Consider the following 24,178-nt stretch of genomic DNA (forward strand, 5'->3'; position numbering starts at 1 on the left):
CAACTTAAAAGAAACCAAATACATTTAGTAAGGTCTCTCTCAGTATTTATAAAAGTAACGTCAAGGAAATAGGATCCCAAAACAATGAAGACGTCTCCATGGACACCATAAACTGCAGTAACCTCCTTAAGCATTGCCATTTATGTGTTGCATTTCCAAGCACTCATTGTCAGCTCGTAAAAACAGACGCACAAACTCACACACAAAAACAAACAGTCACACACACTGTTTAATAGCCAAGCCTGTGCCAAGGGGAGACTTGCGTGGAAACTGCGTAAAGAATGAGATCATGCCAAGTTACACAACAGTAGCCCATTTATTTGTGACTCGCTGTTACAATCATTAAGCCAAGTACCAAACACAGAAGAACACACACTACTTTGTAAAACCAAAGACTTAAAACAACGAGATGAAAGAGGAAGATTTCCAACCAGACCCCATTTCTTATTAAAACATACAGTTAGTATTTTGTTAAATAGCTCTAGTTTTTTTTTTATTATGTAAAATTTTACAATCACCCCAAATACATTTGCAATACTAAAAATTAACAGATAATTAAAAGCTGCCTACATGTCTAAAGGGAAAAAAAAAAGAAATCACACCATATCAAAAAGGTTAATTCCTTACATTAGTGTAGCAAAAATATTTCAGAAATCTTACATTAATAGGAACACACACACACACACACACACAGCAGTGGAGGCAGATAAAGTTTTCTTGTGCAATTCAACACTTAACTATTTTTTTTAAACTGGAATGCAACAGCCTAAATCCCAAATGTTCAAACAAACAGACAGCACATGACAAGGCACCCGAGCCGGCTACACATGCACACAAAGCAGGGCTGCTCCCATTTCTAGAAGAAAGTGAAAAGAGACGAGACATTTTATTAAACTTCTTTATCAGGGATAAGCCTCCCCTACGACAGTGTATCACTGAGACTGTACAGAGTGGGAAAGCCGTTAGTAACACAGTGATGAAAGCGTTAGCCGTGCTCTACGAGTTTCATTCCTGATATGAATTCGTGCTGGGACAACAAACACTAGAATACGCAAACAAACACTGCCTGAAATGGAAAACAGGACGCAAACCTCAATGTATTCCTTCATATTACAGTTTACTGTCTGCGATACAATGCAAAAGGAGACCAATGCAGAAACGAGGAAATAAGAAACACACATTCTACTGTACAGAAGAGTTCGTCTGCTTCCTCTAACTGCAGGGAGATTATTAATTATGATTATTATTATACTGTAATATGGTACGAATTATACTTTTGTTTACCAGCTAGTTCAAAGTGAAAGAATATCTTTACATGGAACATCATCCCAGCACTAATATTACCCTGCAGAATAAGAGAACCCAGTTCACCTCCTCAATGTGATTGAACCACAGTTTCAGAGGGCTCATGTAGTAACAGTGATGTAGAAATTATACAGCATCAACTTGCTTTCCAAAATAGTGATTTTTTTTTTCAGCCGGTTCATGAATATTCAGCGCACTGAAACCTGCATTTGTTTCTGATGCACAGAAATGCCAGTGGCCTAAAATTCAGATCTGAAAATACAAAATGCAAAAATACATCTTTTCAGCAATATATTTGGTGCAACCAAACTGCAGAAGGCTCCCAAATGCAGTATATTCTCATAAAGGCGACTATGAAACAGGAAAGATCTGCAATGAAACATGCAAGGCTTGACATTAGGCAAGCTATGTGATTCACCAAATACAATCTACTTATACTGTACTGTCCATTTAAATATGACTGCATCATTAAAATGAAAGCTTTAATCACTGTATTACATATAGTACAGTCACTTTGGGAATTTCACTTCAATTCTACATGTGAATGTTTAATGAAGACTCGATACACAGACCTAATCAAAGCTTAAAATGAAGTTCCCACTAACTGGGGAAGGGTTGCAATTCTTCTGCTAACTCAAAACGCAGATAACTAAGACGGCAACATACAGAGCATGCACTCTGCCAATGTCGAACACATATAGTTGAAATTGTATTAAAAGCAGCCTTCCCGACATCACTGACCTACACGTAAAGTGAAAATGCAGAAGTACAATCTAAAACGGCTATACGTGCCACAACAGTTTTGAAAATATAAAACTAATAAAATGAACAATAAATCATCATAATGAAGCCTTGACGCCCACAAAAGAAAAGTACATTTTAAATTAGTTATCGATCTAAATATAAATTTACAATACTATGTTCTAAAAAAAACAAAAATGAATGCTAATTAAACACAGGTAGGCTAGCTATACTGTACGTTCCTAAAACAGTCAGGTAAATAAGTAAGTAAAGTGGAAACAGCAATACAAGGAGCTGGCTGTACAAATCCTACTGTTATCGATTGATTGATTTTAAATCCAACACGCAAGAGAGAAAGATTCTGTGTCTCTATTTCTCTCCTCTTCTCCCTGAACGCCTTTAAAAAAGGACAAGAGACTTATAGGAACTTCTTCGATTTACCACACAGTTAGCTCAGCATATCTGACAATGCTTAGTAAGGCACTATGAGGAAAACTCTCCAAACTGGCCCAACGCTGCGGCACGCCCACGGGTCACTACACCGTACCTGCACGCCCTGCAAGAATGACATTATAAAAAGGGGGAAGGTTTTTATTTGAAAACGGTAATAGGTCTATCACTATTGAGCCAGCCCTTTCCTCTAAGCTGGTCCGCATGTATTAGTGCCCCAGTGCTCTCCTTGCTGAAGGTGTTCTTTGTCCAGTAAAGAAAGCATGGAGGACTAATAGATGAAGACCACCATGACAGAGGTGTACCGCCAGGGAATTAAACTGAGGTACAGTCACTGAGGCACTCACAAACCTGTGCAACTCACAGACCTTAGAAAAAGCAGGCATCCTCTCCACCCCCCACCCCATCTGCAAATCAAAAACACTCTCAACTGTGTTCTCTAACAAATCCAGACTGGCTTTGAACGGAGGTGCCCTCATCTTAAAGACGTTTGGAACCCCTTTCAACCCAACTGTTCAAAACTAGCAAAGTAATTCACCACACACTAACCCCAGATCAATTCTCCAGACTCCTACCCACCTAGTAACATACCCGTATCCCTGCAGTCTTACTCCCTCTGGTTACCTGCTGTAGACCATCTTGGTGGCTGAGTGGACACGTGCGTTGCAAGTCTTCAAGACTGTAACCGCGCTCCACTGCAGCCCAAAAGCAGAAGCCATCTCACAGAGGGCTCAGGGGATGGGGTTGGAGAGGTGGAAGGGGACAGTAACAGCACGGGGGATCCCAGTCCTGCTTTTGATACCCTGTTGAGATGTGCCTAAATCAAGTCTCCCCTGGCTGCCTGGATATATTCAAGAAGACAGAGGCTTGTGAGGAACTTATTACTGGACTGCAAGAGCAGATTGAGAACCGGTCCGACTGCTCAAACCTTTAGCAACAAATCTCAACAAGGCAGCAAACAAGTGGATTCCCCGCCCCGGCGATGCCTTGCTTTCTCCATGCAGAAACGGATCCCAGAAGGACAAGCTCTCACGGCATTCAGAAGACACTGCAGACGGTTTGAAACAGAGCCAGGCTGCTGCGCGTTTGGATGCTCTCGGATTTCTCTTTTTGGTTTCCATTAAAAACAACATGAAAGGGAACTAAATAAAAATCTGTCGACCCCTGTTTTTAGGCGTACTTTTTTTTCTTTCTTTTGAAATAACTTTTGTGCTAAACCCGGTCACCACGAAAGCAAAAGCTGCACATTTCAAAACTGGCCACCTCTGCTCTATAAAACAACTTGACTTTCCCCAAGCCCAGGAAACCAGACTGACTTAAACGGAACCCGTTAGCTTCTGAAACTGGAATGGAAGCGCTCATGGGAACGTGTACCCAGCAGTATGAATTACAAACAGTAGATCTTGGTACCATCTCAGCCCATGTCAAACTAATATATGCTTCAGCATATTACATGGAATGTGTTATCCTGTGATAATGCCATCTTTATAAATGCATTCATAGCAAACATTTACAGTGGAATTTGAGATAGTGCCAGAAAAATAATTACAAAACTTGCATGAACACAATGCAGAATAACTGTGTGATTTAACTCTATATTAGCGAAACAGTGCTCAAGGCTTAGTAAACACTGCATAATAAAACTGAAATGAACTGATGAAGCAAAAAAACCAAACAAAAACCCTAACGTACAGGCTGAGTGGCTCCCAGGTTTATCTTAAACATTGATGGGAATGGCTAAACACCTCAGAATTAGTGGAGGTCATCTAAACAAAAACGTGTTCAAAATAAAACGTGGTGCCCTTAAAAGCACAAGCATGGCTCTGTAGGGAATGATGTCATACTTCACTTTTCAATGAGAACGCCAGTACAGACCGTCTTGGTATATTATGTTCATAGTCCTTCTGCGAGTCAGATGTGACACTGGCAGTATTGAAGCTACCTATTCCAGTTGTGAAGAGGCGCTCTCTCTCTCTCTCACACACACACACACACACACACACGCCTAGAGCAGCAACAACAATTCTTCACAGAGGATCGAAGAGCAAACTAAAAACATTGAAACAATAAGCGGCATTACTATACCGAGGAGCAGCTGGACAGCCTGAATTCAAGTGTGAATTACACTCTGTGTAATGAATGGTGAAGCATTTTCAAATCGACAGGTCGGGGGTTTGTTTAAAACTAAAACTAACTTCTTATTAACAATAATAATAATAATAATAATAATAATAATGATGATAATACTAATAATAATAACAACATCTATCCTGTCAGTTTAGAAAACTCAATTCCAGATTCCTATTGGCAGAAACTGCAAAGGGGGTTCCTTTTTTCCCCAGCAGTGGGTGCTATTGCTTAATTAAAATATATTAACAGCATGACCTCGCTGCCAAACCACTGAGTCTAATACCACTCAGCAGCACTAGGAACACGAAGGAGTGAAACAGCCTCCTTTCTCTTGTTTTGTTCTTTTAAAAAGCTGTTTTTTTTTATAATATCCTGCACATTACTTTTTTTTAAGCTTTTGGATTAAAACGTACACATTTATAAAAGATTCATTCTAAAATAAAAAGAGAACAGGCTAAATATTTGAGTTCGAATTTAAAAAAAAAATTAAATTGAATCCCCGTACCCCCTCAACATTAGTGAATTTCATAGTGGGGTACAGAGGGAGTTTAACAGCCCTGTTACTAAGGAGAAGTGTGCACAGTCCCTCTGGTTCAGAGCCTCGGTCTTAGCAGGGCAACCCCCTCCCCCCTATTGGTGTGTTCCATCTCTCTGTAGCCGACAGGCTTACATAGAGGGCAGCTGGTCCACGTCACTCTTGGCACCTTATTCTTCAATCTGAAGCAATCAGTCACCTCCTTTTCACAGTCCCCAGTCTTTTCATGCAAGAGAATTGTCTAGTTGTGTCTCTTTATTTATTGATTACTGATTACCCCCTCCCTCCCATCCCGCATTAGGGGCGAGCTAAAAATCAAGGACTGCCTTCTTTCCACCCTCATCCACTCCTCTTTTCAGCCAAGGGAACTGGTGGAATTCGGTAGGTGTTTGATCTCCATGGTTACGGGTATATGAGGGTCGCCAACTGTCTCCCCCCAAGCCCAGGGGCTCCCTCCACCACCACGCCCCCCCGCTGCCCTTTTACAGGTAAGAGTACTTGGTGGGGCTGAGGGGGTAGCCGCTGTAGACAGCAGTGGCTCTGGAGGTGCTGATGTATGGGCGAGCGGCAAACTGGTGCTGGTACTGCGCTGCCGGCATGCTGGCGGTGGCCAGGAGGCCGTGACCCATGCTGACTGGCACCTGGTGGACCAGGCTGGCGGGGTGGTGAGCGAAGGTGGCAGCGTGGCGCGAGGAGCCCTGCGAGGTGGCCAGCAGGTGTGCCATGGAGGGACCGGGAGCCAGCGTGGCTGAGGGGGCGTAGGTGTAGAGGTGAGGCTGGCTGCTCAGGTGGGAGGCTGCAGCGCTGAAGTGGGGCAGGCCGGAGCTGTGAGGCGGGGTCTGCTGGAGGCAGTACTGTCCCTGGGAGGACAGCGGCGCTGCAATGTACGCCTGCTGCCTGCGGGAGGAGCCGTTTCCAACACGCTCCTGGGACATCTGCGGCTGCACCTGGAATTGGAAATTCTCATTAAACAACAGGACAGGCATTTGAGCGAGTGATGAGCAACAGGTTCTCCAAACCACATTTGAGACATGCATTTTAAAGCCAGTTGTCAACAGCAACATTTGGGCATGACCATCTTGCTATGGTGGAGTGGAGCACAGTAAAGCACCTGCAGTCACAGGACTTGAGCAGGGATCGGAGTCCCATCCACAGTTACCGACTAGGGGAGCGGCAAACTAAGATTTTTAGGGAACTTCCTTTTACTAATGTACATGCACATGGCACATGGCACACAATTCTGTGATGGATCTTCATACACCAACAAGGTAATTTTCCCTAGAACACAGTTTTGTATTGGTGTGGTACCTGGCTGAGGTTGAGGGGCTGTGTCCCGCTGTGTGCTGCTCGCTGATGCCTGTAGCTGCTGGAGGTCCCTGCAGTGCTGGTCTGCAACATGTTAGTGGAAGAGGCATTCTTCCCCTTGCTGTACACGCTGGAAAGGTATCCTGAACAAGGAAATCAAGAACAGCTGTAATGTTATTATAAACCTCTCACCAGTTATAGACGAGCGGTTACTAGCCCTGCTGTAAATGAGAGCTAGGCTTCGAATCCTGATCTAAGTCATCACCACATCCTACACAGAGACACAGGCTCTCATGTGAAGGGCTGGCTCTCACTCACTTCGAGATGAAGTCCTTCCCTAAGCCAGGCTACACCCCCTTACATGTTTTATTGTTGGGAGTGGAACAGCTTAATACCACATCCAGAGAGTTTGTAGCTTAGCAGAATTTATAATAGTCTGACAATAAGCATGCATGTTTACGGTGTGGTTTTTTATTGTTGGTCTGACTTTGTTATTGGGGGGGGGGGGCTTGTTTAAAACTAAAACCCGTCAATTACTACACATCTGAAGCTTGATTGTGAAAGGAGACGGCACTGACCTGACACTAGGGCGGCGCTGGTGGCCAGGCCCTCCCCGATCTGGGTCTTGATGGAGGGGACGATGATGGTGCGGGACTGAGCCGGGTTTGCCGAGGCGTCTCTGAAGCTGGGCAGGCGCTCCGAGGGGAAGGGGCTGCTGGTGGAGGAGTCCGAGTCGGGGGAGTCGTGCACGGTCACGCAGCTGATGACGTTGGGGCGCTGCTTCATACCCGAGCTGCGAGGTGGAAAGAGAACGATAGGAATACGCAGGGAATCGGAGCGGACGCCCCTCTAAATTAATAACAACTTTAATCTCAAGAAACTGCACTAAGGAAATGTTTGTACCGGGAGCAACAGCTAGAAAACGTGTGTGGTGTGCATGACCTATAACGATAAGAAAAACACACGGACCAAGAATGTCGTAATAAAGCAGTCTACTTATTAAACCACATGCAATCAAAGTGGATCATGCATCATTAAAGCATTTTATCCTGATATCCCCCCTGAACAGGATCCCTTTTTCCTTTTCTCCTCACCCACCCTCTTCTCACACCTGGTTGCCACATTTCACACATCCATCATCACACTAATGGGAGACATTTACAACCAATTTAAAACCGGGAGAGGCCAACACTTCCTAACCCTTGTAAAATCGATGAATAGTGTTGAAGGCATTCCACAATTACAAAGATTTGAAACTGCAGCAAAACTAAATAACTGCCTTATGCAATTAAACATATTGATTGTGCCACATTCACAAAGCAGCAGCAGATCTAGGGACCAGCTCACACAATGAAAAAGTAAAAAACTAACATGCAGAAACTCTGTAACCCCACTGCTACACTGCAAAAACCAGTGTGCCCTGCTGAGTAATCAACACAGAACGTTGTAAAATGAAAAGGACTGAAGTGAAGGATGTCTGAGAGTCCAAGTCTTACCCGGCCAGGCTGTACTTGTTGTCATCCTCGTCCTCCGTGTCGCTGCGGATGGTGATGACACTGACGGCGGGGCTGGGCGTGTCTGGGATGATGATTGGCTGGGACAGCATGGCGTTGTAGGGCGGTGTGGCCAGCAGAGGGCTGTGTTGCACCAGGGAGGGGACAGGGTCCAGCAAGGTCATGGTCCTGAAAATACAAAAGCCAGTGTTAGAGCAGGCAAGGAGCTTCAAGTTTCAAGCCCCTTGTTCCCTCTGCAGCGTCAGGACGATTACCTGCCACGTTCTTCTGCTTGCCGAGCTTTGGCCCTCTTCCCCGAAGCTCCGCCCTGCTGCTGCCGGACCATGTGAGCCACGCCCACATTGAGAGGCTGCGCTGCCAGGGTCACGTGACCAGCTAGCAGAGACGGCTGCTGCATCACGCCACTGTACTGCCCACCATGCGAGCTTCTGAAAGTAAAAAGGAAAGATAAGTCAGCTCACCCACACTGCTGCTACAGTCCTGCCACTGGGCCTGCTTATTCTCTTTAGAATCAACTGAACAAGGCACCCTTTTCAATGTCTCTCAAGGATAAGCTGTACCAGATTGGGGGAAGGCTCTGCTTCTTTAGAGGGACTGCGGAATATGGATTTGTGCAATAAAACATTTTGACTCAGTTACACATTATCGATTATATGTTCGCTGAAATAAAAAATAAACACTGCTCTGCATTAACTTGCTTACTGCAGGAATATTTATTTTCCTCCAGTATAATTTTGGGACCGGCCCATGAGGTTTCATACATATATTTCTGTGGAGTTACATTCAAATGAACCAACCTTGTGTGTTCATCAATGAACCATGACAAATACTTTCATGATATGGGATTGCGTATATAGGTAGCCCATTCCCCTCATTTATCCCCTCATATACCCAGCTACATTACATCCACTAATTTCTTAAATGATGAACACATGTGATTTACAGCTGATATGAAGGTTTTTAATAAAATAGTCTATCATTGATGACCGTTGTATTGTATTGCAAATCATACAAAGTACTCCATCAGGGATCTCTCATCTTATGCATCTGTGGTTTAGCTTGCGTTGGTTTTAGTCTATTCACTCTACCTGTATAAAGTGTGATTAACTTCATTTAAAAATCCCTCGAATTCTTGGAGCAGACGTATATATATATAACGTTTGAACTCCTCGCCCTAGACGAAGCTGCTCACCTCCAGTCGGAGCCCATGCTGTCTGGGAGGACGGCCCCCAGAGAGGACTCTGGGATGACCGCTGTGGCCGGCTGGACGGAGCCGTGGAGGGCCACGCCGGGAAGCTGCTGCCACGTGGAGGGCAGGAGGATCTGCTGGGTCCCCGCGGGCCAGGCCTGCTGCAAAGAGCAAGCACACACACACACACACACAGGTCAGCATGGCCCAGACACGCTGTCACACTGCAGGAGACAGGGCCTCACAATGACAGGGGAGGGGAGGGTGCTGCAGGCTGAGGTGCTGGCATGGACAGCCCAGAGGAGTGGCTCAAATCTGGGGAACTCGCTCACTGCACAATCTAGGATTAAGGTCAATTTGAAGTAGAATGACAAATCCGAAAACGTCACTGTGCAGTATTTGTCTTTTTATTTTATTATTAATTTCAAATAGGTGGTTCATCTCTCATTTTTAAAACACTCAGCTCACATACAGAAGTACCAGCAAAGAAGCTTTGTAATATATTTATGCAAGCGTAAATGTTTTCAGTATTAGACAGAGGTCGGTCAGCGAGTGCTGCTTTGCGTTCCGTCACATGCAAAGCTTAGCGAGTTACACAGGCATTTTCAATTGCCCTGTCTCTGCAAACAGCTAGTGTGCTGGAGATCTTTCTACAGCTGGCTCTCTTGCTCTTTCTTTATGTGTGTACGGTGATGAGAATTCAGTGCAGAGGCAAACAGAAACCTTAGCTCTGATCTGAGTGCTGGCTGTGGTGCAACTGAAAATCTGGAGACAGGATACAGATAACATTATTCTGTACTCCAATAGGAATGGGAGTCTGTTGAGTGTTTATGTAAAAAAAAAAGGGAGGGTGAAAACAGAAAGCCTGGAGAAAACAAAAAGGTGATTCAGACCAGCTATGGATCCAAGCAGAAAGAATAATGGTTTTCTACCTACGATGGGAAAGTGCAGAGCCTTTCAATGAAGGTGGAGTGTGTTCTAGCTGTAGATAAGGAACTACTACAAAAGCCTTGGAATGAGGGTGGATTGTAGAACGGGGAAAAAAAAAAAAAGCATCAGAAATGTACTTTATTTTTTTTTCCACCATTGCATAAAAACTACAGTGGTGGCCACAGATATGCCAACACCTTACACTTTCCAGCCATCTTAAAACACGTCAAAAACATGCTTGAACTGCAACAGCTTGCTCCTTTTTAGTTTTCCAAATTCAACAGGATTGACCAAAAAATGAATAGGTGGCAGAAATGTGAAGAAAAAGATGACTTTCCAAATGGACAGCAAACTTTATACCACTGATTGGATATTCTTTTTGCTCGACCGGCTGGTTTCACAGACCCGATTAGCACCACTAACGTTCAGTAAAGTAGTCCACGAGTCTGTGAAACCAGTGGTAGGAACTTTGTAATAGTTCAAGCACGTTTAGATTATGAATAACAATAAAACCAAACACACAAAACGTGTTAAACTACTGGAAAAAGTAAGGGCAGTGGAACGTGTGTGAGCGGCACTGTACACAGGCTGAAATCTTTCAATTCCTTACAGCCCCAAAACCCCTCTGGAGGCGGTCCATATCAGCTCTGCAGTGGCCCTCTGGGATCCTGTTACTGTAACAACGAGCAGCAAACCCCCGCACGCCCTGCTGCAGAGGGGTACAGGATTGCGGTCAAAGTGAAAACAAACAAACACACACACACACACACAAACGAAAAACTCAAGCGCCTAAAAAAATAAAATAAAAAGGAGGGGGGAAAAAACATTGCAGCATGCCTGTTTCCTTAGCCAACACCTGCATTGAGACGAAAGCGAAGGAGATTAAATAGAGAGTGACTGGAGTGAGTGCGTGCTCTACGGGACACACACACACACACACTGCACAGACAGGACAAGGACAGAGAGAGAGAGAGAGAGCCAAGCCGTGCTCGCTTTTCTAAGCCAGGCGCATGCCCTACCCGTGCCCTAAAAGAAACCTAAAAGACAGGCAACAAGGCTTCTGTTAATGCACAGACGAACAGCCCATCCGCACCCTCACCCAACCCCCAACCTGGAAAAACTGGCACAGAAACAGCACTACAGTTTGGAGATCCACTCGCTGAAACAAAAAAGGAGTTTCTCAACTGCACAGGAGAAAAAGGGGGGGCTGCAAAATGAAGCCCTGTATGCGCACCAACAGCTACGAGAATGTTTTGAAAGATCCATCTAGTTCATTTTGTGAAGCCGAGTGCAGACGTAATCCACCGCCTTTAATATCAAGAAAACAAAATTAAATCCAAGCAATGCTTCAATAAATTCACACAACTAAAATCTCTTGTTTTGTTTTTTTAAATCCTGTGCTACATGTACACTGCTTCTTTTCATCAGTTCATTTAAAAGCCCCTAAATTTACTCGGGATGTTTGTTACTCTCTGGACACTGACAGCGCGGTGCCGAGACTCCTTTCCAAGACAGTGCAAAGGCAGCCCAAACATCCTTCTACTTAACCTGCCCCTTCACCCTCTAAACAAACCGGGATTACAATGCACAGCTTGAAACCGAGCTTGCATCAGCACTCTAATTGGGTGTAGACTGGTTGGGATTGTCCGCGGGGTTCAGTTTATGTACGTGCATTCTGAGCAGTCTAGTTCTCCGGCTATCAAACTGCATTAAGAGCTGCCACTACTCTGCAAGTCTGTGATGGAAGCTTGGAATGCATTTTGCTAACCAATGGCAGAGAGGAGGAAAAACGGGTGGGGAGGGGGTGGAATTACAGTAGTCCAGTCCCCACGGGGCCACTATCACCACGTTTTAGTTTCAAACCTATAACGGTATTTTTTTTTTACACTTTACAAAGCTGTGCTGCCTATAAGAGTTTTTTTTTTTTTTTTAATATTAGGATCAGGGTTGAAACAAAAGCATGGACTGGCAGCAGTCTGAGGACTGAAATGGGCACATGTCAGCTCTAGATAATCAAGGAGAGATTCAATTAAACACAGCGCTGCTGGGGACTGGTCTTTTTCGTTTTTGTTTTATGGCGCCATTCAATCAAAGTTTCAAATTGTGGGAGGATGCCAACCAAACACAGTCAAAAACATGCGGCGATATTCGAAACACATACGCCACCTAGGAAGTTTGATTGAATTCCACCACAGGAGCGGATCACGAGCAGGCAGCTGCATTTGTTAAATGAATCTCGCCCTTAGTCACCAACACCAGTGTTAGGGGGTAGCAGGGAGTGGGGGTGGCGTATGAAGGCAGCAGGCGAAGCACATACAAAAAAGGCGCAACAATTAGCACATGCTTCCATGCCTTCTGCAGATCGAAGGGTAAAAAAAAAAAAAAATACTAATGAAATAAAACAGAAAATGAATAATCTATAAACAGAATAAATGGCGCTACTTCAGGAGTAAAAGCAGTCAGTGCGGAGGAGGAGGAGGAGGAGGTGGTGGTTTTACCAGGACGGTGGCGGTCTGCTCTAGCAGGGCCGGCCTGCCTGCTGCGCAGTTCAGCGCCAAGGGGACTGCGTACTGCGGCGCTATCGTGGCAACGTGAGGGTGCAGGGTGGCCACCATCAGAGGAGTACAGGTGCCCTGGAAAGGAGGGTGGGGGTGGGGGGTTAGTTCTCTTCCATTGTGAAGTGCTGCGGTTCAGTCTTGACTGTCCTCGTAGGGCTGCAGAACACGTTTTATTACGAAACCAGACCAGCTGGTGTGGACAAATACTGGGGACGACTGACCTAGTCACCTAGTTTGGGAAAAATGATAAAAATGGGAGGTGGGGGGGGGTGAGGGGGGGGGGGCTACAGTGCCCATCTGCAATTTCCATTTCATTTAATATTAATAACCTCTTCAACGGAACTGACTTGAACTTAACCTTTTATAGTCCCGTTTTACATACTTCTATTGAACATCCTCCTCATCCTAGTTATCCTATAAACACATTTATTAGAATCAGAAGTACAGAAACAGATTATCCGGTGAGGAACAAAGCACCCTTTAAAAAAAAACAAAAAAAAACACCATTTCCTATAACTACTGTACTTCATTCTAAAACTATTCACTCGCTCCACATACAAAAAGGTGACCTTGGCAATCAGTCACTCCTCCCTCACCCCCCAACAAAGAGGACACAGGTGCTGACAAACAAATCCAGACTGAAAGAGCCATCTTTACTGGCTTGCAAGGACATCCTTGAGACGCTTTAATTAAGGGGGGAGGGGATTCTGTCCTTGGTTCTGAAAAGCTGGGGCAACAGACTGCAACACTGCCAGACTCCAATACCCTGTCGATAGGATTTTAAAAAGGTGAAAGGAGCTGCTGGAAAGAAACTGAGGGGAAAAAAAAAAACAACTCTACAGTACAGACAGCAAAACACTTAACTGGCTGCGGCAACAGCTTCGTTAAATAGAAAAGTATTTAATCATCATCATAATGAACTTTACAGTCAGCCAACAGTGTGTTTTACAGGTGTGTTCGATAAGCCGTCTTTACATAAACAGGGGCTATTCATCATGCCCATTCTGCACACACAGCTCACTATTCGGGTTACTCTGAATATAAGGAGAGACACTGTGAGACACTGTGTGATTTAGCGTGTATAATAAGGACCAGCTGACTCCAAGGTAAGTCACTGTAATCATTTCTGTATTCTTTTTGAGTCACCTCTGAGAACAACTGAGGTCAGTTAAACAAACAAGTGTGAATAGATTCCTGGAAGGAGGAGAAAGCAGATATTTTAAACGTGCCAGTTTCACCACGGAGATAAAGGGCTATTTCCCCTCTCTTCACAGCAGGGATGCTACCAAGCAGACACCTGAGTATTTAACCTGGGTTTAAAGGGGTGCTGAATGGAATTCTGGTTTTAGGTGATACCTTGAGGGGGTAGGGAGAGAGCTGGTCTGCTTTTATGCAGCAGAGGTTTCTCCAGGCTGGCTGTGGAGGGAATCTGCTTGTACTGAAGCAGGAAGAACGTGCTCTGCCCAGTGAACCTTACCTGTGTGAGCACCCCGGGCTGGAGCTGCAGAGACTGGCCAGACTGGGTCTGAGGAACCAGGGGCACAGCGTTGTCCATCCTCACTGGGTAACCAGAATGCTTAGCTGAAGCCTGAAGTCCTGCCGAGAACAAAATATAAACATGTTGTGATTTATATTGAAGGCAGAACAGTGTTAACCGTGTGCATGGTGGGCTTTACAGCTACAAGATGTGCTTTGCATTCACTGGTTCATTGTTAATCCTTAGCCTCTGCTGCCCTCTAGTAGTTTCACCAGGGATTGTTCTGAATACTCTACTACATGACAGGCTGAAGCTGCCATTCCCATTCCATTTCCGGAATGACTGGAATGCTTATTCCCGAATAATAATGGGATCGAAACAGCTCTAATACCAGATGATTAATAGGGCCCTTTGTGTAGCAAGGTTATGAATATCAAGCATGCAACAGTGCAGGTCTCTTCAATGTCTTTTAGCCCGGTGATAGCGAGGCAGGCAGAGCTGCAGCCCTTACCCTGGAAGGCTGGGGGGCAGACAATGAGCGTCTGCTGGAACGGCTCTGGCTGGGCACAGAGCTGGGGAGGGCCAGCCTGCAGAGGCATGCCTTGCTGGGCGATGCCCGGGATGTTTACTGTGGCCGGCGGGTACAGAGCGGGCTGGTAGTTCAGCAGCGACACGTCAGCATTGGCCAGCGAGAGAGAGGGGGCTCCTGACGATCCCGACACCAGGGACCCCACCTGAAGAAACACATAACAGAGCTGTACTATACATAATGCAATACAATGCAATGTGCAGCACTGCGGACACTGCGCTTCAAATCACTCTGCCTCAGACCCGAAAGACAGACGACTGCCCTGACAAGGACAAAACCCATTTGTGACCCAGAGCCAGAATTTAAAATGAAGGCCCTGGGGAGGTGAAAGGCTGGTGCGTTATTAACCCATCGTATGCATTAACGAGTCTGTGTGAAGGTGACGCAGAGGCTGGCTGCTCAGGCTGCAGTACCTGGCTGTGCTGCACTGTGTTCAGCAGGTTGCTGAACGTTACTGTGAGGTTGGTTCCTGAGCTGGGCGCGGTATGTGTGGTGAAAGGGCTCTTCCCGCTGTCGTACACGCTGCCCCGCCACTTGCAGATCTCCATGTTCTGAAAGCACGACTTGACACTGAAACAGAAAGGGAGGAGAAAACCTTTGCATTGAGAGGGAAGAAAACAGGGCCGCTATTGTAGCAGTGCAGGCTCCAAAAAACACGACAAAAGAAAGTTTGAGAGAAACAGTCTGAAGTTTCTTTAATGTTTGTTGTAACGGGTCCCAGTTTGAAAAAGCATTTACCAACAGGCAATTTGCACTCGCAAAATTCATAAGTTTAAAAGCTGTAAGGAAGTGATGTAGGACTTCTAAAGGGGTTTACTTTAAAAAGAGCATTCTAGAATTGCAATATATTCTAAATAGATCACGTTTCATTTTTGAAAAGCACATCCACAGTATTAATGGTTTCATAAAAGCGAGTAAAGCAATTGGCAATTTAACATCAACAGGGCTATCCTGTTAGGAATATCAATCCTCTTCTCTTACTGGGAGCTGTGGGGGAAGTCGAGCAGGTGGGTCATGGTGACGAAGGGGTGGTTCAGGGTCTTCAGGGGCGTGATCCTTTTATCAGCATCTATCGTCAGCATCTTCTTCAGCAAATCAATGAACTCCCTCCGGTCTGCCTTCTCGGCCAACATATCAGTGCCTTCTAAATCAGTGGACATGTTCACCTGCACGCAAGGAGCAAGGAGGTGAAGAGATTCAACGCATTTAAAAAACACTGTTTAAAAGATGTTATTGGTATCTGTGCAAGTTCCTTTGGGTAACACAAATACTATAGACAGGTTGAATCATATCTCCGCTTCCCGAACTCCTAAACTGACCACTGGGGGGAAATCAGGACCGCCCCTGAAGAACAGCCTGTGTCTTACTGCAATTCAGAATGTGTCATTACCTGCACCATATCATCCAGACAATTGAAAATGTACTTCCGCGCCTCCTTCGACTTGATACCCATCTCCCCTTCGTGCTCAGCTGGAGTCTGAAGACAGGAGAAAGGGGAGTGCATGTTACTGTATAACCCTGCCACTGCTACAAAGAACTGGGATCAGCTGCTGGGTCAGTCCAGCTCAAGCAGGGTTACTGATCCAAGTTACCATCCCTCACACGGAAGAAACGAGGTCATGGCAATACAAGACTCTGAATGATAAGGTCATCAACGGGATCTTAAGAGCACCTCAGTCTGTCCTCTAATCTCTACAGGTGACTCTCACTATCTTGAGCTCACCTTCAGTCTCCAGAGAGGGTAGCTCGAGCCAGTGTCTCTGTTGAAGAAGCGGCTGGTTTTGGTCCCCGCGCTCAGTAGATACTCTGCCGGCAGCCCCTGAGTTTGTGAGATATAGCGAATCTGAAAGGATAGGAAAGATTACACGAGGGGGTGTCAATACTGGGACAATATACTGCTGTTCGACACCAGTTTGGGGGAAAGAATTCAGACCATTTATCCTGTTGGTATATTTCAGTATCAGCCACTTGGCACAAGAAAAACTCAAGACATCAAATCGATTCCTCCCTTGCTCAAAACCCAGTGGTTTGCAAAAGCAGTAATCTAGCAGCTCCATTTCCTACACGAATGGCCCCAGAGCATGGCTCAGTATCTCTTGGCACAGTGGGGGCTGCTGATAAGCTTGTGCTGCCCTTAAACTGACCTCAGATTCTCTGAATATTTTCACAGACACACACACACGCCCACCCACATTTCTGTGAACTGCCACATTGCTTCAGTAAGGGGAGACAGAGGCACTGAGCTCAACACCACCTCGCCCCAGCCCCTATTATCAAAGGTGTAACAGCATTGCTGACTCACTTACGGCTTCATTCCTTGCAAATACAAAGCTTCCTTCACCAGTGGAATATTTCTGCTAAGCCCCCACACTGATGAACAGAACCAGGGAGGTACAGACAGACAGACAGGTATGTGGTACTGACCTGGTCGTACTCCGAGGCACCAGGGTACAGGGGCCACCCCAAGAACAGCTCTGCGATGACACAGCCCAGCGACCACATGTCAATAGCCTCACAGAAAGGGAGCCCCAGAATAATCTCCGGAGCTCTAGAGGAGACAGAGAAACAAGCAAAACATCTATACATTACTGAATAACTTTGACAATAAAGCTGAACTAATATCTATGATACTACTGCATGAGAAAAAGAAGCTATTGGATAGAGTCCAAATATTTTGAAACAGACTGTGAGAGTTTATGCAAAAGGAAGTTAACCTGGAATGGTTCCATTTATTTTTATTTTTTTTTGCTGTTACAATTACGCAAGGCCAGAAGTTAGGACAGTTATATAACCAGTGAACCCTGGCCAGGCCTGCACAGACCAGTCGGCTTCCAACTGCCCGACGTGTAACTCTTTATCTGCGTCAGCTGTCGCAATCGCTGTCATTTACAACGAAAAACGATGACACAACAAGACCTTCTAAAAGACCATCCGAGATGCTTAAAGGTATTATTTCATTTCTGTTTGCCACCTCTTCCAGAGCTCACTGGTGGTTGTTTAGCCATAGCAGCTCGGGTACAGCAGGAGTCTCACCGGTAGTAGCGAGACTGTAGGTAGGTGGAGCAGACAGCCTTGGAGACGTGGCTGGCCGAGCCGAAGTCAATGACCTTGACCCGGTAGGGCTGCCTCTGAGGGTCCACCAGCATGATGTTCTCCGGCTTGAGGTCGGCGTGGATCAGCCCCAGGCTCTTGAGCTTCATCAGAGCCGTGCCCACCTGCTGCAGGATGGGCCGGATGGACCGCAGCGGCAGCGGGCTGAACTTGCTCTGCTTCAGGAAGTCGTACAGGTTCTGCTCCAGCATCTCGAACACCAGGCACGTGTGGTTCTTGTGCTGGAAGCACTCGTAGGAGCGCACGAAGTTGAACTCGTCAGCATTCTCCGTGCTCAGGCGGCTCAGGATGCTCACCTACAAGAGAGATGAGAAGAAAATAGGATTACAGGAGTCTGCTCCAAACTACTTGTTTAGCGGAGCTCCATTTACTTATGCATAGTTAAGATATCACTGTGTTAGAAGTATCTTCAGTGTGGAGGGGCTCACCTCTATCTGGCCCTGGCGTGCATAGGAAGGGTGGTTCTTCAAGATCTTAATGGCCACAATCTCATTGGTTCCTCTCTTCCAGCACTTGGCCACCTGTCCAAACGTCCCCCTGCCCAGGAACTCGAGCACCTCGTAGCTGTTGGTCACAGAGCACAGGATCTCGTGCTGCACCAGCTGGTAGTCCCCCTCGCTGTTGGAGCTGCTGCTCTTGGTGGTAGAGGTGGAATGGGTGATGGTCTGGGTGGTGGTAACCGCTCCCATCCCTGTCCGATTGGGCTGCATGGGGGCCGGCCGCTCCTCCAGGATCTGCACGCTGCCGCTGCTGTCCACCTCCTCGCTCTTGCGCTTCAGCCCATACTTCTGGTAGGGGTCGAGGAGGGACAGGTCTGCGGCTCGCCGGCTCGAAGGACCTGGCAGGCTGCCTGTGCTGTCCGCCGCTCGCACCACGATGTGGGTCCGGGAGCCGCCGGCAGGGGGCAGGAGCAGGCTGGCCGTGCCGTAGGCAGCTGGGTTGAAGCTGGTGGTAGCGGAGGAGTGGCTGGCCTGGCTGCTGCTGGGCTGGTAGTACTTGCTCTCCCCTGCCTGTCCCGTCACATCCCAGGCACAGCTCTCCACTTTCAGCTTCTTCACGCGGCAGAAGGCACTCGATGACACGGATGGAGGGGAGAACACCTGCAACTGGGAGGCCATACCTGCGGAACAAGCAGAACAAGAGCTGAAGCAGTGTAGTAAAAACACTGTGCTTTTCTAAGGATGTCAGGGCACACATATTGAACCGAGATACTGTTTACAATGAATAATGATTACAGATCAATGCATTGGTTACTCATCATTTCAGTATTTCTATATACTTTATTATTTTAACTCTGAACTTTTTGTATGCATGTATTGTGCTGTTATAAAGATAGGCAGGTAGCTACTGAAGGTTGTGTTATGGTACATAGCCTAGCTCCATGTATTTCTGCATAGTTAAGATATCATTGTATTAGAAGTATCTTTGTATAAAGGCTTTCTTTACTTCTTTACATTCGGTTTAAACAACATGTTTATTGCTGGCTGCATGCCTCACTGCAAAACACCATCACCATTATTCTTCTTGAGATGACCCAGTACACAACACTGAGGCTTTCCCATTCATGCACGCCTTGTTATATATAAAAAAATAAAAAAAGGGTTAATGCAGCCAGGATCGCTCTTCCGCTTGCAAGTAAAAGCAAGCCCAGTAACCTGTTCTACACCTCAGTGAAGACAATGAAAGAACTTTGTAGAAACACATTTCCTTTGGGATGGGTGGGGCAATGATCCAGCCACAGGGGACCCACACACTAGCAAAATCTCTCTCTCTCTCTCTCTCAGGAGGTATTGTGAAGCACAGACAGAAACAGGGGTGGGGAAAGACTTTGAATAAACTTTATCCTGCACCTTTTTTGTTTGTTTGTTTGGACAAACTAAGCGGAAAGGTTTTCAATCTAAAATGAATGGACACCCATTAGCATACACTCCCCAACCCTTCAAAAATAACTGGGTGTGTATTGTTACTAGGGTGTGGATTCAACCAATGTATATTTTACCTGCTTAAAACACATTTTCTTCACCTTCTGCACGGGTACATTTACTGTGCAAGAAGTCATTTTCAAGGTACTGCAGGGATGCGAGACAGACCAAGCTATTCAAGACAGCTGAGCTCAAGTAACGCATGACTTGGGCTGCAGGGTACGGTGCAAACACCACTTACATGTTACTTATTTCCCTAGCAACTGATACTTACCATACAGAAATGAGTTAGCACACCAATTTAAAATCCTCTTTAACCCCAGGTCTCGAAATAAACACAAAATATACAACTGCTACAAGCAAGCACCTTACAAAGAGCACTGTGAACTGTCTGGGGCATTTATTACAACACTGTAATCTAGCCACTTTTATATTCCCCCAGTCACAGCAAGACAACTCCTCCTGCTCCATACAGTTCTTATTTTGTTTCTTAATCTTGTCTGCTCACTCCGTCTTGCCAGCCCTGCACAGAATCCGTTGCAAGTCCAAACATCCCCAGCCGGTATGTCTAAATAAACGACACGCTCTCGTCTAGAACTGCTCCTGCTTGGGAAGAGAAAAGCTGGAATGACTTTGATTTGCACTTAAGCGCTAGGAATGTGACCTTTAATCACTGCGACTGATTTCAGCACAGGAAGCAGCGGCGCGCCATCTTGCCATTTTCTAACAGCTCTGAGGAAGCACAGCCCAGCTTGTAAACTGGAAACAGCACCAGATGAAGAACAGAACAATACATAACAAGCTCCAGCTACAGTAATTCAACTCAAACGAGCTCTCCAGCCTGTTTTCAGTACAATGCAGGTTGCTATGGCAGTGCTAAGATTAGGCATTATCTTAGTTCACACATGAACAGTGTTTAGGCCCTGCCTGCATCTGACTTGCAACAAAACCAAAACTGATCTTTAACCCCAACCTTGTTATTTTTTTTTCCGCTTCAATGAGATTCCCTTGAATGTTTACTGTAGTGTGGGAACAAACAGACCTGGAAACGGCTCTCATATTTCAGAGATACTGAGCTCCTGCACCCCTGCAAAGATTAACAAGAAGAATCTTACAAAAGCACAAACAGGAAGTGTGTTGCAGCTCTGTAGATCCTATTCTTAATCAACGCAATACTAATGCCAAAAACTCACACGCTCATAAATATGCAGGCGTTTAATTCCAAGCAGTCTATCCCTGTACACAAAGCTGTTCCCATATTAGAACAGATAACACACCAGCTTCACCACGCTGCTATTACAGGGCCTCATAACAATGAGCTGCAATTGAGACAATAAAGCAACTCGCACATCTGTGCACATACCAACCCTTAATATATTCAATTACACTTTACTAGCCACAGTTAGCTTTAGATTTCATCCCAACACACACACAGATTAGTAAAGTTAGCACAGCATATATTAAGAGGCGTTAATTATAACCAGGAAGACACATTCTCTGTCTTGCAAAAGTCAGGCAAGCGCAGGCATGGAGGAAATGGCTTTTCTCTGGTGTGTGTGTGTGTGTGTGTGTGTTGAACTTTGGAGACTTTTGAAACTGATTAAAACGCATTGTAGCCCTGAAGCTGGTCTGTATAATAATGGCAGGCATTAATACTGTTCGCTACCTGATTGTAAATCTAAAGCACTGCGATGCTACTTTGCTGTTCAGTTTTAACGCAATATTCCACGTATGAGGCCGAGTAAATCGCGCATTACCCACAATTCTTATCCAGATCTGTTTGTTATGAAGCTGAGCAGTTTTTACATAAATAATGATTTACCGACTGCATCTTATTTCCGAGGAGTTTCTTGCGTCTTTCTACTCAATCGGGTGTTAATTCCATTGTAAAGTTGGGCTCCTGTCCTGTGCACGTCTTCAGAATGTCACTCCTGCTAAACACCGAGGAAGGTGTCTGCAAACACTCCAACGTCACGTGGTTGCGATTAAACTACAGAGCACTGGGTGTGTGCTCGTTTTTCACTTCGTTTTACGGTTTGCTAATCTCCTGGCACCACTTTGGTATGCCAGCCTCCTGTTGACGAATGCAAATTCGATTTTAAAAGCAGCACTGCGGGTATCTAGTCATCCCAAATGCAAATGTCTTGCACACATCGATGCCACTAATTTGTATGTACAGACCTAGGGAAAAGAATTTAACTTGCAACGATCCTTCACGAAACTGCGACCAGCAGCAAACTGAAACACGTTACTCTTCTGAACGGAGGAAATCCCGTGGTTTAGGGGGATTTTTACAGAACCCCGTGTTCTTGAAGCGTACAGTTCATCCTCTTTACAACACACACAAGTGCAATACTTCGTTGTGACCGCGGGGCTAGAGCAGCCTGTATTTGCATTAGTACATACTGTGCACAACACGACGTTATCTTAGTTCTGCCTTGGAAACAGAATTACTCCCCACACCATAATGGGTTACAAAATGTGCCGGATAGGGCACGGACTGCTGGCAGCTGGGCGATTATGTAAACCAGTGGGGAAAAAATAAAAATCTGAATGCATCCAATCCAAGGGATCACATTTCTGATCTAAAATAGAACAATCTATTTTTGTTACGCGCATCTAACTGCAGCCTTAGTAAACAGTGCACACAGATGTATGTACGTGTGCAACTGTATATATATATATATATATATATATATATATATATATATATATATATATATATATATAGATAGAGATAGATAGATAGATAGATAGATAGTAGATACATACACACACACACACACACACACACAAAGGTAGCAGGCCCCTAATTTGATTCTAGATATATTCAATTGAATAGACAGAGAAAACTGGTATATGTCGATTTTCAAACATATTCAAAACATTTTCAAAAACCAAGTGCATAATCAAATGCTTTTATTCACAAACGCTGCTAAACATTGTGTATATGTTACTGTATACATATTATATCCCCCACCCCCACAGCTGACCCTACCATAATGAAGCATACCAACATACACAGAAACCACTTCTCGTCCAGACTGTTGTATTGTAATTTTAAGAGCGTGTTGTTACGCGCTAGATTTCTGATCAGCGATCTGTTTTTTAATTACTGGTCCAGACTCTATTTACATTGTCACATTCAGCAGCGTATACAAAAAAACAACAACAACAGGATCTGATTACTCACCGATTTCACTGATCTCAGCTCCGGGTCGTGTCTATAGCAAAAGGGTTCGTGGAAGCGGCGACGGCCCCGGCTTCAGCACGGAGCATCCTCCCCAGCCTGCCTTTGTAAAAACGGAAAGGCACTGTCCGATCCCCGCCAGGTTATACGGCCAGTTTTCAATCAAAACGGACCAACAAACCAACCAAAAATAATAACCCCAGTACCTGTACGAAAAGCGCTATTGTATCCCTGCAAAATGACCGCTGTACATGCCTGGTTTTGATTCAAAAATACAGATCGCCAGTGGCAAACGGGCTCAGCCGGTCGGGGACCGAGTCTCGGGTCTGGAGGTTAACTTGAGTCCGGGGATTGAGCGGCTGGGGCTTCAGAGTTCCAGGCCGCCGGTTTATTTTTCCCCTTTTTTTTTCCAGACAGCGAAACAAGCCCCCAACCCGACCAGAAAAGAACCGTCAGCGCATGGAGGTTTCTGATACAAACAAACCAAACAGGTTGGTTTCTAAAATGTATTTATTTTTATAAAAACACCGCGAGCCCCTCTGCTTGGTGTGGCAAACCCGACCGCGGACACACAGGGACACGAATCGCTCGCAGAGTCATCGCTGGCACTGGAATCGAAAGCCGTGAGTATCAACCGCAGGATCCGGAGTCATCGAACGCGTCTGTCGTGCGTACTCTCTGAGAGCGATGACATCATAGGAATCATAACAAAATATATACACGTGTGGGAATAGATCGTGCAAACGGGGCATCATAGGAGCCTTACTCAATAGCCTGGAATGCGCCCCTTTTGGAAGAACTGTGTCAACAGGGCTTGCCTAATCAACATGAATAACGAATTAACATTTAGATATTCCGTGTACACGACCCTGGTGTTGATGTCACACATCTGCCTGGAATGTGTTGGTATCGATGGAAATGACATCACATTCGTTTTTTCTACAGTCTTGGTTTAAGATTAGATTAGATTATATATATAATGATTTCCATTACACGAGAGTAGATGTTAAAACTTCATGCTGATTTGAACTCTCGCCAAGATAAGCACCAACTAAGACGTAGCTTTACAGTAAACTAATGTGATCCATATGCGTCTCCATCCATTTACGTTTCCTTCCATATGATGATGTAGATATCCTTCAGTCTGGTGTTAATGGCTGAAGTGTAATGCTGGCTCCAGGGATCAGCTTATTTTGCCTCCCTGGCGCATCAGCACACACAACGGCTGCGAT

General features: G+C 45.4%; 1 protein-coding gene across 4 annotated transcripts; it reads right to left on the reverse strand.

The window, feature by feature from the left end:
• Positions 1-297: 297 nt before the first annotated feature.
• LOC131696501 (homeodomain-interacting protein kinase 1-like) lies at positions 298-23,650 on the reverse strand. Of its 4 annotated transcripts, XM_059004160.1 has the most exons (18): positions 22,950-23,650; positions 18,263-18,954; positions 17,757-18,130; positions 17,148-17,271; positions 16,447-16,566; positions 16,114-16,200; positions 15,705-15,889; positions 15,137-15,293; positions 14,646-14,868; positions 14,135-14,253; positions 12,598-12,732; positions 10,710-10,808; positions 9,173-9,330; positions 8,235-8,408; positions 7,963-8,148; positions 7,045-7,259; positions 6,470-6,609; positions 298-6,108 (listed from the first exon to the last, which is right to left on the reverse strand). In XM_059004160.1, exons 2-18 carry the CDS (start codon positions 18,950-18,952, stop codon positions 5,644-5,646), a joined length of 3,651 nt encoding a protein of 1,216 aa, XP_058860143.1. In that variant the 5' UTR covers positions 18,953-18,954; positions 22,950-23,650; the 3' UTR covers positions 298-5,643. The 4 variants fall into 4 exon arrangements, with proteins under 4 accessions (XP_058860143.1, XP_058860145.1, XP_058860144.1 ...); XM_059004162.1 differs by lacking the exon at positions 12,598-12,732; XM_059004161.1 differs by lacking the exon at positions 10,710-10,808.
• Positions 23,651-24,178: the final 528 nt, after the last annotated feature.

This window comes from Acipenser ruthenus, chromosome 29, assembly GCF_902713425.1.
Source record: "Acipenser ruthenus chromosome 29, fAciRut3.2 maternal haplotype, whole genome shotgun sequence".
NCBI lineage: Eukaryota > Metazoa > Chordata > Actinopteri > Acipenseriformes > Acipenseridae > Acipenser > Acipenser ruthenus.